Here is a 15,448-nt window from a genome sequence, read left to right as displayed (position 1 = left end):
ATTAATACGATAGAAAAAGCCAATTTTCTGGTCTTTTTTTTTTACAAAGTAAGTTGAATTAACCCTACTCCATTGCCAATAAGCGCCATTCATGAAGTGTAGGTGGCCAAAATGTGATGCTGAACGAGTGTGTTTAAAAGCTGGGGAAACACAGCTGTCAGTCATGTTTGTTTACATTCCGGTAGTTTGTGGTGGCACCACAAACTGAGTGTGCCTCGTGTGGGCTGTTTTGGCGCCAACCATAAATATCAGAAATGTGATATACTGATATACAAATAAATTGAAAGGTAGAAGTACTAGAAAATAAATTACAAGCCACCACAGGAATATTTTCTTGAATAAAATATTTCATTTTTTTGGGTGTAAAAATGTTAGATAATGCCTCTTTAAGGCGCTTTGTACTGCTTTCTATTTGTCAACTGTTTCTTAGAGATAAATTCAGTATACCCCCCAAAAAAGCTGACAGAATAGAAATCCCGAAAAAAAACCTCCAAAAACGCCACAAAGAAGTGTTGCCTCTGCTTGAAGAATAACAGAGAACTGTCCAGATTTACACAACAACTACTGTCATACAAATGAGGACAAACTCTGCCATTATATACTGTATAGAAAACTCAGAGTAGGTCAGGGACTTTTTGGTTATCAGTCATGCTGTGTTTTTTGCATCAACGTACAATTCCAGCAATTAAGCGTCTACCGAAAACTGATAGCTAACCCCAGTGAAGTGATGACTTCATCATCAGACTAAATGTTTTTCTGATAACACAATTAAACGCACAGAGGACGGTTTTTAGTGTCAGAAGACCACACCGAAACACGACCCCAAAATCACAGCTTGGAAAGAAGATTACAGGTCTGGACTTAAGACTCGTAATTATCTGGTGCCAAGGAATCTTAAGTGTTCTGAAATTATGACTTTTTTTCTGCTACATAAGATTTTAAGGTGTGAATGCGACAATATTCTCACAAGAATTGTGGAATAATTGACGCAGAAACGATTGGATACTTATCATCGTTGCCTCACGACATCTATTTGCAACAAGGTTTGTTCTATAATTCCTGTCTTTCTTTATTACACTGTGTTTAAGTCTTAAAGGCATTCAATGCAATTTCAGGGTAGCAAAACTAAATCTGTCTGATATTGACATTTGCTGCCATTTTGTATAAAATTTTCGTCATCATTTCATACTTGAAGCGTTTAAAATGGTCCCCAAACAAGCTACTTGAGGAGTCTGTTTATTTTTTGGCACCACCAAGAAATAACTAGAACCTTTTTCTGTCCGTGACAATGCAATATGCCTCACATATGGTATGGGATAGGGTTGATTTCGCTCAGTAGTACTACATTACATAACCAGAAACTATACATACCGCCCCACATTAATACATTTGCATCAGTATTTCATATTTTGAATGTTCAAATCAGCACAGAAACAAGCCCCAAAATGAGTCCTTTATTTTCAGGGTGGTACCCAAAAATCAGCTTAGGATCCAACCAGTAACCGTTCTCGTCAGAATTTCGGTATTTTTTCCTTCCGAGAATATGTCGATATACATAGATAGCGTAGTTTCAACTTACTATTAAATCAGTGACTAGAATATTGACTTTGAAAATATGTGCATTGGGCACCTTTAACTAAAGTACAGGGACTTCCGTATGGTCTACTACAACTAAGATCGAACAAAACTAAATATATGGGCAAAATGTATGGGCAAAGTCATCCTACTTACAGAATATATGTATGGCAGTATGCGGCAGACTACGTACAGAATATATGTCAATGGCAATACTTCTTTAATCATTCTAGCAGCCTCTTCAATATATAACACATGTATTCTCTAACGGATCTGAATGCATTCTCTAGGATTAAAAAAAATGTATTTCCCTATAATTATGTATAACGTTTGTAACCAGGCCATACGCATTGCCACTGATAAAATTCATTCATAGATTTGGTTGATTTTAATAGACTATCAGCATGAATTAATAGTTTAATAGTATTTGATCATTTTCATCGGATATGAAAAGTACATCGTAGCCATAGGCAGAATTGTGTAGTGTACCTTTTTTTAAATTTTTAAATTAACAGTTGAACATTAGACAGTGCAACGGATCAGTGATAATCTTAAACAATATACATATTCTAAAATCACACAAACGGTATCTTAAAACATGTAGGTTGCTACTACATTTTCAGTTTTCATGCTAGTAAGATACATTTCTCTAGCCCTGTCTCTACCCAAATACGGCCTGCTTCAATATCATAATATCCTATTTTTGGCTTTATGAATCATACTTAAGGAATGATTCAGGTGTTGCTATGAAGGAACTTCTACGTGCGAAGGGATCTGACTCCATCCCAGGGTGATTAACACCATCATCAGCCCACGGTACCCTGGGGACGACGGGCATCATCCCAGACATTTGCACGGTCCGTATTACCCATCCAACTCATTACTGACAGAACGAGGGTCAGTTCCCATGGAATAAGTCTAATTGTGTAATGACTTTCTGGGATGTCTACAGAATACGCCTTAGCCAGACACGGGCAGACTATAGCCTCCGTAGCAGGCTTATAGAACTGTGGGTTTGGTGGTCTTCGGCTGTTTTCTGATTCGAAAAAACTATCAACCAGGCCGACTATGTTGTCTACATGCAATCAGAAAATAGTACATCATCATAAAAGCTCCCAAAGACCATGAAGACCGCCAAATCCCCCAGTTTTTGGCATGCTATGGAGGCCAGACAGACTACACATAAATACCAATGTCCGATGCTGCTTTATGAGTTAGCAGTAATGCGTTTCAAAATGTCAACTCCTATATTCCACTTGACTAATTAATTTTACCCCTGGTATATACTAGTATGTTCAGTAACTATGATGTTGATTTTCATTCTATGCCCTTTGTTTTTGTACTATGTTTACTAGTTGTTGTTGCCATACGTTGTACCGTGTACAATTGTCGTGCAATAAAGTTCTTCATTATAACTATTCTTTATATATTCCATATAAAAACTGTCTGTGTGTGTTTCCCTTGCAGTTGATAGTAGAATGGAGTTGTCAGTTGAGGCATTGCATGTCTAGCATGCTAAAAATTTTAGTAATACTTTAAACAGGTGAGAATGATAGGATAGTCAGAGAAATAAGTATACATTGGTAAACAATGTGTTATACTATAATCTCCATTTGGCCAATTCTTGGTGCTATTTTTATTGGCATTAGTAGTCTTGTAGAGGCTAACGTTTAGGCTAACGTGAATATATTTTGATAGGTTATCCCTCACATAGCCTTTTTACAAGACTAACTACACTATTTTAATGGAGGATATTGGGGGGGGGGGTGCGCTTCCATAGAGTTCATTTTTCCGCAAATGAAAAATTTTACCTCAATTCCCTCTACTCTTGAGTTGAAGAAAGGGTTTAGGCTTCGACTTATTATTGTTGAGTTTTTATAGGGCTATCCTTTTTGTACTAGTATTTTTTCTTCGGGTGGCAAATGGATATTGCCTGGCCAAGTTGATACTACGGTCTTTTCAGCCACCAAAGGATTAGGCTCCGTCAAACTCATTGTTTTGGCCGAATTCTACTCTCCATAACCCATTAGGAAGGCCTGGTGCAGGCTATACCCTTTCACAACCACACACGTACACAGGCGTCATTAGAATGAGAAAATCTGTCGGTCAGAAGAGACACAGCGTGCCATACGGCCGTCTGTTGGTAACGTGTTCGCTCCCTAGGAGTCCCAGTAAATGTTAATTAGCCACTAGTGGCATCTAGTCGTAATTGCGACCATCCAAGCCTTTGATTATGTCCTTCCTCGCCGTATGGTACCTTTTCTCGGGGGCGCCCGCCTCGCAGTTTCGCCCAGAGCTACGTCCTTTCAGTATTTATTAGCTACTAATGCAGAGAATGAAGACGCCGTCCAAACCATCAATAGCTCGTCTGTTGGTGTTGTCGGCACGGCCCTTTGATCGAGCGACCCCCTACTCACTAAATACATCATTAGCCTACATTACACCGTGAGCACTCGACAAGAAACAACAAAAAAGCGTGGCTCAATGACAACCAGCAAAACGTCCGTCCTTCACAAATATTTTATATCAACATGTGGAAACCAAGCGGAAACAAACACGTAACATCTCTTCGCTCAGAATAAATAAATAAATACATAATCGTTGTGGAATAGTACTGCATATGAACAACAAGTTGACAAAGAAAACTAGCTGCTAGTAGTTCCCCTAGTTAAAGTTTTTATTGGATTATCTACGTAAGTGGTGCAATCATTCGACCGGTGGTACAATTGTGGCGAAAAAAACAACAAGGCGACCGACGATTACTAAAGAAATTGGGTGGAATTTGAGTAGAGGTTTCATGTACTGATGCACAACGTTAACATTTGTGTGCGACTGGACGGTGATATGGATACGTGTTGGAACAATAACCGTTGTAATAGACGGTGCCTTGGGCAAAAGGCTTTCCACTTTTCAAGCACGATAAGTTGTGCTACAATGACATGTCCCAGTCTGCGTAGTTTTGGCGGGTTTAGCCAACCGTGTCATACAATTACGCGACGAATGGCGTGTACAAATTATCCACAAATGAATAGATGGAATCAGGGCCTCCAAAAATGTACTAATATATACATTTTACACAACTAGATTGTATCCGCATGATACCCTATCTTTAATCTGACCATATCAAGGAATAGGTGGCCAAATATACAATACACAATACGTAAAAGATACTAAGATACATTATTTTGAGACCTCGTGCAAAATAAAATAGCATAATTAACACTAATATCTCCGTATATCCAGTGCAAGAGTATACAAATTTGTACAGAAGTCTATTCAAATATCCTTGCGTATCTATATATATATTTACTACACATACGTATCTGTATTACAACAAACAATTCATGCCTTCTCATACCGATAGTACTACCATGGAGTTCAAATTGTACCTCCATGGTACTACAGAACTCTGCTTGATAATTTTTTCCAAGTAAGTAGAAAAGTATTTGCGTTTATAATCGTGTGATTGTACAATAGACAGCATTGTATCTGAAAGCCTCTAAGTGCAGTTTAACAGCCGCTACCAACTACTCTATTTCTTCTTATGACATCCATAAATACCTAATAATAAGACTGTTAGGTAGGAAAAGTCGTTTGTGTGAACACAGTAATTTTGCAGAGATTTGGGCAGTGTCATGTGGCGTGGCAGGTTATTATTACCATTATACCAGCTGTCCCAATGCACTGTTTCCCCTTCTTTGAAGTCCGTAAAATTACATTCGAAATGACAAGTTGCCCCAAGCGGGGAAGAATTACCGTTTGTGCGAGTACCGAAGTTATCTGGTGAGCGTCGGCGCTACTACCTCTGTGCTGGCTGCCGCGGGTTCGGGTTTGGAGAAGTGTGAGAAGGGAGAGAAGATGGGCGACTCGCTGGTACTGACTCTTGTGGGACACGGGGTGAGAAAATCCGGGGTCCTGCCAGCTCCCGGCGTGCATTGCGTGCCGTAGCATCCGTACTGGCAGTTGCAGGAGGAGGAAGGGGTTCCGTACAGCGCGGGGGGTCTGGGTGGGGTACCGTACAATAAGTCCCGGGCGGTGCTTGGTACCCTGAAGTACGGATGTGTGAGGGAGCGGAACGCGTCTGGCGCTCTGAGGGGGGAGGGGTAAGGGGTTGCCCCAGGGGCGAAGGCAGACATGTTGGGGTAGTAGTGCGGTAACATGGTGCCGGGGTAGGGGTACCCCAGCGCGCCTGCGTGACCCATCATGTACGCACAGAAGTTGGGGTCGGCTGGATGCGGCCAGGTGAGAGCCAATCTCTGCCGCTTATCCTTCATCCGGCGGTTCTGAAACCACACCTGGAAGTAAACAGCAACATCATTGGTGAGAAAGATACACCACACTTTGTAACGTTAGTACGAACATTGAGTACTCCTTCCATCATTATCATTTAACAAATACATACTACATATCTCTTCAGAAGGGTATGTGTAAGAAAGAACAGCGTAATGTGAAAATCCTTATAACGGTACTCAAAATTGGCAACAACAATAAGGAGTAGATTAACGCTATTGTTGCAAAATTACGAAAAATATCAGTCTAATATTAGGCGAAACTCTCCTAATTTTGTGTATCTTTAATATATTGTTATAAGACGTTTAGGGGTGACAATCATAGGTGAAAAAAAACCTAGCCCAAACACCACGTTTAGTCCCACAAACGAAGTACGCGCCACACTGTTTCATTCGCAAACTTATCTCCAAGCAACTCTTTCGGTGGCTGCGTTAGTATCAACTTAGCAAGATAGTATCAAATTACAAATACAAACCCCCCAAAAAATGTAGTTAGGAAATAGTATAGGGATGGGCCGAGAGGGCGGGTGGGAATGAGGTGCTGCAATGCTGAGCCGATCCGAACAGTTTAATCTTTGTATCACTGGATATGGGCCTATGGCCAAGGAATTGATAAGAATACAGTATATGCTCTTACCAAACACAGTATAAAAATACTTTTTTAAAAAGAGTATCAAAATTGGCAGGGCAATATCCAACATGAAACCGAAGGTTCGCTGGTGTAAAAATGATACCAGTACAAGATATAGAAAGCCTGAGAAAAACGCGTGGAACACGTCACAAATAAGCCGAAGCCTGGACCTCTGCTTGGAGAGTATTCGCAAACGAGTTCCAGCCCAACGGGCTCTTTACGACTCCGTTTTGACCGGGAAATATCCGAGGGCACATCTGCAATGGTAATACCCATAACATCGTCCACGTCTACTGTTAGTCTGTTACATGGCCTTAGACTGGGTGCCATCCTATTTGTATGGGGGAAGTATGGGAGCCCCAACATACCCAGGCTAACATGGCCTATCTATCCCTTGTAACAATTTTTCCGCCTGCGCTGCTTTTACATTTTTTTTGGTTGTACAATGTTTCCGTTATAATTTGCGATGCCTTTATATGGTTGTTCTTTTATTTAAAAAAAACAACAAAGATAGGTTTAAAAAACGGCGAGATCGCAGAATTTCAACTATGTGTGTGAATAAGGTGAAGCGACGATAGTAAAAACAAGCGCGCAGGTGTAAGCGCACGCAACAAAGCATTAACACCTGCTGCGTTACACTAACATGTAAACATGAGATACAAGCGTACAAGTCACCCGCATGATTGACATTCAGTTATAACTACACTTACGCTTTTTGCTTCTTAATTTGACGTTAGCCTCCATAGCATGCCAAAAACTGGGGGTTTGGGGGGTCTTTGGCATCTGTGCTATTTTATGATTCCATATAGACAACATAGCCGGCCTGGATGAATTACCCCCGTTTTTTTAGAACTGGGCTAATCAGAAAACAGCCGAAGACCACCAAGCACCCAGTTCTATAAGCCTGCTACAGAGGCTACTTTCAATACTCAATACGACCCAAGTATACAGTACAATACAAAAAAAGTGATATCTACCTTCTACTTATACGTGGCTCGTTAAAAATACGATATATACAAACAATCTACCTAATTTAGAAATTGAGTTTTCTTTTATGGATGGATACATTTCCTCGTAAACGGGCCAATGCTTGTCAATGCCTTCTTACAAATGTATAACACATGTACTGTTCCAACAATAGATGGTAGACATTATTATTATCATACTCGAGGTGTGGACATAGAATATGGATATGACACAGCATTTTTTTCCACCTTAAAAAGATTTTTCAAAGTGATCATGCAATGCTATAATATTGGGTGCGGTTATTTTTCAACAAGGCGTACTACGTTACAGGCAATGAAAAAAATTAGAATTATTGATAGAAACAGCCATAAAAATTTATTTCGCTATCTCGGTGAAAAATTGGCTAAGGTCAGAGGGTATAGATCGGAGAGGATATCGCAATGCTGGATCTTCGCTTTTAGGGGCACTCCCAGGAAGAAAAATGACGCTTTGCAAAGATGGCGTCGGGCTATTCTACAATCATAGATACGGGGACCGAGATACAAGTGATTTTATCCTCCAAAAAGCGCGAGGCAGACATGTAAGTAGCCCTGTTGTGCGATAGGTGGGCCCGAGCAATGATATCATCTTAGCGGCGGCTAATATAACATTGAAACAAATGGCGACGGTGTGGGGAGTAATTGAAAATATCATCAGAGACAAGCGATGCCAATCTCGAAAGGAAAAGCCAAAAGGGGGGAGGGAAAAAAGTCGTAGAGTAGTCAAACGTAAAAGGAGTGGGGGTCAGGGAGTCAAGTGGTGGGTTATGTGTGGACTTGATCGTTGGAAAAAGGCGGGAGTTTGTAGTTTAGATGTGGGGACAGAGGGGCATGGGATAAAGCGGGGATGGGGACAGGTGTGTGCCGTGCGTTTCAAGAACGGTCTACGGCGTTTGGAGGGCTCGAACGAAAATTTGACAAGTGTCGTCTAGAGCTTTATCCAAGTTCAACACAGCCAAGTCCTTGATCCGTATTCTTCTTGAACTAGTTAGCGGCATTGTGCCACATCCACGATCATTTAGTTTCGAAAGGACAGTCTTATATTTAGGTATCTAGCAGTGGCGGCGTCCATTCCTGTGGAATATTACGGCACGACGTATAACGCTAGCTAACACAAGATGAATCTCCCTCCAACGCCGAGAGAAAAACAGATTTATTTGAAAAATTGCCCGCAAGATGGAAACCACGCAGTGTAAGATCCATGCGACTGCCGGGGAAAAAGTATTGATAGCAGGACTTATTACTATAGTCATACGTGAACCAATTTGGGAGGAAGAATGTGCTACATTACGTGAGATCATAACGGCTCATTTTTGCCGGGGCAGATGGCGGGTTTGCTCGTTATGACCGAATCATGCGAGCACTTCCGCCCGACAAGTTGGAGGATAGATGGATGGATTTCCACTTGAACTTGGAGGAGCTAAGCAAGCCGGGCCGGATTCTGAGAGAAACCGGCTACTAATTCTGACAGAGTAGCTCTTAATGAATTCCTCTCCGGCCCGGCTTGGAACGGTGGTCCAGCCGAGCCCTTTGGAGTGGAGATTACGGCAGAAGTTGCCGCTTTGGGCAGTCGTTCCGACTGGGAATCGCGGAGCCAGCGCAAATGACCCCATACATCAAACCGCTTCTAAGTGGAGAGAAAAATGAGGGGAAAGATGCCTGCACCTCGCCGAAAGTAAAGCCCCGCCAGAGATAGGGTGATAATGTGGCGATATGGGCTCCATTAGTGTAATTTTTAAGAGAAGGAATGATGTAAATGATGAGAGGAATGATAGATGAAGGAGATGGGCCGGCGCTTAATGCTAAGTTTGGCAATGGGAAGAGAAGGTCCACTTAATCAAGCTTGCTTGAAACGTTGGGTAAAAAGCAGAGGCGTCGGGACCCTGCGGGCTTGGGCCGCTAAGCTCCCGATAGCAGCGAGCACAGCCGTAAATATGCCAACTAACTCTCTTACAAGATGTAGTCTGGCGAGAAATCAAGCATGTTTAATAACGACAAGACAGGACTTTGAACGTGGGACCACTTTTAACTCCCGCCTTGAGGTGGACTTGAGAAAAGTTTTGACTTTCTGAAAAGTGTTGGGCTTGGCTGTGTGTCAAGTAAATACGGAAAACCTTTGCTAGAAAAAATAACTCTAAATAGACCTACTCTCGTAGCTATTCTCACGGCACAACACTACGGAAAATAAAACCATACGTATGAACTGGGCTTGAAGAAAAGCACAGAAAGAAACAAAAGAAGAAAACACGTTTGTCTTCAAAGCTTGAAACGGTCGCAATAGCAGACAGTATAATTTTCACCCAATAAAAAGCAAAAGAAGTCCTAATCTCGAACTCCAGACAAGCAACCGTGTTTGTGTCTATAGTATAACTGTGCATAAATGAAGCTACATTTCGTGTTTTAATACGAGACTCCCCAGGAAGAAATTCAAGAGACTCTCTACATTTGGAAGTAGTATGACTTAGTTGACATCATTATTAGGTCTTCCTGTTCTGTCAATCTCCTTGTTATCTACATTTCCTGCGTGAAAGGTCTTTAATCTATGAAAGGAAGGAAGAAGCTGGACTTCTCACTCGAAGACATTTTTATACGAGTCTTGAAGGCCACAAATTTGGAGATCTCTACGACATTCTTCAACCCCTCTTCCAAGAATTTGGAGGATCGTTACACTGAACATAGCAGCGTGTTTGGCAACAGTTTAGCTCGTATTGGGGCAGGTGGCTGTGTTGTGTTGAACGTCACTTTTTGTGAGTAAGCTGTTTTCAGCATGGGTGCAATTAGGAACCGGAAATCCACCATTATGGTCAGACACAAAGTGCATACCGCCGCTGACCTCAAACAGGGACTGCCAGGCTCTTTTTCCGGGACTGTCATGGCCGCACAAGAAACTCGACAAGACTGGTGACTTTTGTGATCAAAGATGTCTTATTAAGAAGCGATTCCGACGGGTTTCTGAGGAGGGTTCTCAGCGGGGGCTCTTATCAGAAAGGCGCCTGCCCCCCCTCCGTCTACCCCGCCATTTCTTTGGCGGGAATCCCAGAGGAAATGTTGTGTGAAGCCTGGTCACATGGCTTGTGTTAGAAGATCGTTTAGTTGAGTCAACAGAGGAGGACAGCCGACTTTTATGGGGGGCCTGTGGCGAAGGAGCCGTCCGGTGGCCCCGCTCTCATTAGCCCTCCCCCCAGTGATAATGGACTCTACCGCCCCTTGTCAGAAGCTTTTTCTGTCAGACAACAGACGACAACAGTATTGTACATTCCAAATGGTCTGGCACGGTATAGACTACAAGTCTGCCTTACAAAATTATTATCATGACATAACTATTTATCTATATTTATAATAATTCTCCGAACAGTTAAAATAGAATCTAAAAATCAAATAAAAAAACGACTACAACAACACGTAGGTTTCACAAAGTTCAAATAGTTGCAAGTTTACGTCCATTATTTGGCATCCCTTTCTGAATGTGAACCATAGGAAACAGTCCTTTCTAAGAAACGAGTAAAAGGAAATACGGTAATTTGTGTTGCCGTCAAGCCAGAATGTGGTTCCTGTGACTCAGACGATGGGTATTTTGGACGAATTTATTTGCCTCAACACTCAACCATGCCCTAAAAACTTCAGTAGGAAAGAACAAGTAAATTATATACTAGGTACAATATAATGTTCTTTGGAAGAACTGCCAACTCTCATATTATAAACAGTATCAGGAATATGATTTTTCTTGATAAGTTGATTCAAAAGAGAAGTCGAAATTTTCAGACAGTTTGATATACAATAGCCACCTAGTACTCTTCAGTGATTATTTTCGGAGGTAATCCTACGCAACTAGTCTGTCATATCACCGAATCTTGTGATGAACATGTGTAGGTTTCCTTTGTGATTCTTGTATTCAAATTCGTGGCTGGGTTTACTCTAGCTCCAGGGTGTGTGCTAGCTCGTGTGCCCCTCCCACGTGTTGTTGTATCGTTGTTTATTTGTACACTAGTGCTGTTGTTGTTGACGTTGTCTTACCTTGATCGTTGTCTCCGGTAGGTTGAGCTGGGCGGCCAGCTCACATCTCCTCGGGCGAGAGACGTAGTTTTCCCGATAGAACTCCTTCTCCAGCCGCGCGAGCTGTTCACGGGTGAACGCCGTCCTGTACCGCCGGACGTTTCCACCGTCTCCGTCCGAATTTTCTGATAAAAAAACCCGGAGAACAAAAGAGCAGGAATAAAAACTTATTATCCTCACTGATCTATGATCGATATTTTCACTAACCTTCCTGACAAAACCACTCCGGTGCCATTATTAGAACCTTGATGCTCAATTTTATTAGCTATCATCTAGTGTAATGCGCTAGGGGTGTATATTGGGCACCAATTGTTTTCAGTAAATGGATTCGCACTGGGTACATCTTTTGTCTTCAAGCCTAGCCTGGTATCCAGCCTTGTTAGCTTTAGTCCGCTACCCAAGATCCGCTCCCCGCGGGAGCGGATCTTGGGTAGCGGACTAAAGCTAACAAGGCTGGATACCAGGCTACTTCAAGCCATGTTCTCGTTTGTGGTGTTTTCTGTACGATATTAATTTTACTGTGCAGTTAGACGTCGGTGATAAAGTTGTCGGTCTGAAACCCGTCAAAGTTAACGAGTTTTCTCTACTTAAAGCCACTTGCAGACTATGGTTTTAAGACACTGAACAGAGCTGGTGTTCTCTTGGCTCGGTTGTCTGATTCGTCAAGTGTGTGAACAAGAGTGGAGCCGACTGCACGGTAAATGGGGAGCCGGCTATCGCGTGCCGACACCAAGAAAGACATGTCCTCCATTTGCATGCTTAATCTTTTAATATCAATCAAAAGAGCGGCGGCGGAACAATAGAAAAGCTCTGTCATGCATGCAGCGTACATACAGCTTACAACAACAATGTAATGTGATAGGCAATACTTATATTGTAATGATGATCTACAAAGGTAAATAGAGGCTTCCGACACAGGCCTAAACTACGGTGTCTGCAAGTGGTTTTGTTATGCTTATAACGCTTTGTGTACGACACAATACAACAAACGGTATCGCTCTAATTCGCAGTTTTGATTTCAATTGAGCAGTTAAAAAGGCAAGCTCGCGCGCCTGGGAAATCTTGGGGGATTTGCTCGCCATGACTCCACTGACACGGGGGCTGATTCGAGCCGACAGTTCGCATCCGTTCGCTCGGACAAGTTATGACAACAATTCTTCATCATTTGAGAGGATTGCATGTTAACGGACAAATGATGACTGCACCCACACGCCAACCCACCATAGGCGTGTGCTTACTCTTCAGTTTAATGGAAAAGATATTGAAAACGGCCTGGCCATTTTCTTTTTATTGCAGCCACGAAACAAAGCAAGAGGATTAAAAAAAACTCAAACCTAATTTCATCCTCGTCAAAAATGTCAAAACACCATCCACATGCGAAAAGTCTAGACAGCAAAAGCAAGAGATAGCCGTCTACTTTGAACCATCACAATTTGGTGACAGAAAAAGTATAGGCTAGCCTTATAGACAGACAACATGACCCTCAATTTAGCTAAAAGAAGAAACAGACGACCGGAAGCAAGCCTAAAACGCAGGCGTTTTGCGGTAGCAACACAAGTAGAATTCGAGGCAAATTGTTTACAGTGGTGTGTGGTAGAATTAGCGCCCTAATGTGCGTTCCATGGCAAATAGTTAATGGTCGTTTGGTATGGCTTCTGTTTAGTGTGTAATTTGTAGGCAAACAGACATGTTGTCAAGAGGAAGCCACGCTTTTGTTACATGAAGTGGACTGAAGTGTGTTTCTGATTCAGAGACAACATTCGAAATTTCTATTGGTTACAAGTGACTCGTATACAACCTACTGCTACAAAACGAAATCTGTGAAGTACGTGACAATCTGAACAACACATTTCTCTCAATTTTTGGAGCAGTGGTCTTGAAAATAACGTGTTTTCATTCCAGTGAAAGTTGTAGAGCTGTTATACTTCGTCCTAAACCTATACGAAATGAACGGAACTTAACAAATGTTCCCTAGTAGTAAAAGAGAGAGGAAAACAATCATCTTTCGTAAAAAATAAGGAGTGACGTGATGGCTCGTAAGAAGTTGTTGGCTCATGGTGGTAGGCAGACGATACAGATGTTGGCCCGGCTTGTTCTGGCGGAAAGGATGTCACTAAGAACAGATAAAGGGGTTAATTTCCCCACAAAGCCGGCGGACAAAGCCATCCATTACCTCAAGTAGCGGTGGTCCCGAGAAAAGTGCAGCGAAACCTCAACACCAGTCCTCCCCTCCCCAAAAAAACTTGAAATCCTCTAATTACTCAGAAGTTGAAGGAGAGCTACTTACCGGAGCTAGGTTTCTTGGGACTGTTCTTGTCGCTCAAGGAATCGCCCAGGAGGTCTTTAGAGTCCGCCATTCTGTCTTCCAGACCCTCCTTCCCGGGAAGGTCGCCGTTGACCGGCGAGGGTGTCCGCGGCAAGTCGGGGTGCACGCCCGAGGTCGGCGGGTCCCGCGCCGGGCTGACCCCCGAAGCCGGTCTATCGCCGCCTTCGAACTCCGTGGGAGTGAACCGACTGGTGCGGCCGTCTGCCTTCGGGGCAGGGTGCGTCCTGTCCCCGTCGACTTGCGGCATCTCCTCGGTGGTGCTCGGCATGTTGTAGGTGGAGACCCTCGGTGGCACAAGCGCGCCCCACTCCGATCGTACACCGACTGAGAGGAGAGAAGCACTCGGTTGATGCTCGCCGCACTTTATGACCATTAGTACTCCGGCCAGTTCAAAATAAAGCCAGGGCGCATATGCATGCAGGTATATGAGGAAGTGTGAAATGTGCTGAGAGAACGCAGTAAATCATTGGCGGGGCGGTCTTTGAGGGCTGGGCCGGGGGGACTGACACACGGCATTGTGATTAATATGAGCCGGACGCCAATTATGCCATAATCGAATCATATCCATTGAGACGGGCTACGCAACACTACATATAACTCTTCATATCTCGGCAGGGTGTTTTGTTCAGTTTGTTTAGAGGTCAACGGTTTAGTCTGTCTTTGGAAATTGAATCCGACAGGTTATACGTGTCCAATTGCTCTGATTTCTAAGATATTAGAAATGACGCCCCAATTTGACACTTGGAGAAGGCGCATAAGCAAAGATCGCAAAAGTAGAGTACAAAGGAAATTTCTAACGTAAAAAAAGATTCTTTGAATGTAAATGTCTCACCTAAATTTTTCAAATGGGTTCGGCGATGTGTCTGGTCAGATGGTCCGCGCAAAGTGTAGAGTCGTTGACCCTCATGCACCGGAAAACGGAAATAGCGCTCTCTTCTTCCCACAAGCTCACCCTTTCTTTCAAGCTCCTATCTTTATAATCCCAGAGCAAGTGCAGAAATGTTACTACCACTGAACATCGTGAGTATATATAGCCAAGAGTCATCAGTGTATTAATAAAACAATAATGCACCATCATTGGACGTAATACGCAATCTATATGCATGCTAACTACTGACAATGTAGGCCCTCATAAAACGAAAATTATCGCGCGATCACAAGCACGATATCGGGCCCGCCATAATTTAATTAGGATTGTACTTATGTCGGTATAATGGACCCAGTGAATTTCCTGTTCCAATGAAGTACCCCCCCCCCCACCGCTCTTTTTCGGCGCGCTAATTTCAGACAGTGTCTGTCGGTAGAACTGTTCAGTTTCAACCAGATAAATTTCAATTCCAGTTGAAGAGCCCGACTCGGTTAATGGCCCGGGCTGCTGCGGGGAAATCAGACGGTCTCCCCGCCGACTTTTCCAGTCCCACCCGGTAGACATGCCGCTTTGTTTCGCCGACAATTCTTTCCCCTTTCTCAGTTCTAGTTCTCTCACAAATGTTTGTATAAAATAATAAGATTGTCCCAGACATCAGAAGGGGTAATCTTACGATGTATAGCAAGATCTAGTCCCATACCT

The 15,448-nt window shown here is 42.8% G+C and overlaps 1 protein-coding gene across 2 annotated transcripts; it reads right to left on the bottom strand.

The window, feature by feature from the left end:
- Positions 1-4,083: 4,083 nt before the first annotated feature.
- LOC109475881 (homeobox even-skipped homolog protein 2-like) lies at positions 4,084-14,843 on the bottom strand. Of its 2 annotated transcripts, XM_019776695.1 has the most exons (4): positions 14,711-14,843; positions 13,840-14,202; positions 11,514-11,677; positions 5,213-5,870 (listed from the first exon to the last, which is right to left on the bottom strand). In XM_019776695.1, the coding sequence occupies exons 2-4, from the start codon at positions 14,144-14,146 to the stop codon at positions 5,352-5,354; spliced, it is 990 nt and encodes a 329-aa protein (XP_019632254.1). In that variant the 5' UTR covers positions 14,147-14,202; positions 14,711-14,843; the 3' UTR covers positions 5,213-5,351. The 2 variants fall into 2 exon arrangements, with proteins under 2 accessions (XP_019632253.1, XP_019632254.1); XM_019776694.1 differs by lacking the exon at positions 14,711-14,843 and having other exon boundaries at positions 4,084-5,870; positions 13,840-14,340.
- Positions 14,844-15,448: the final 605 nt, after the last annotated feature.

This window comes from Branchiostoma belcheri, unplaced genomic scaffold (assembly GCF_001625305.1).
Source record: "Branchiostoma belcheri isolate BF01 breed outbred unplaced genomic scaffold, Haploidv18h27 scaffold35, whole genome shotgun sequence".
NCBI lineage: Eukaryota > Metazoa > Chordata > Leptocardii > Amphioxiformes > Branchiostomatidae > Branchiostoma > Branchiostoma belcheri.
The sequence above is the reverse complement of the archived record's forward strand: the minus strand, read 5'-3'. Positions and strand labels throughout refer to the sequence as shown.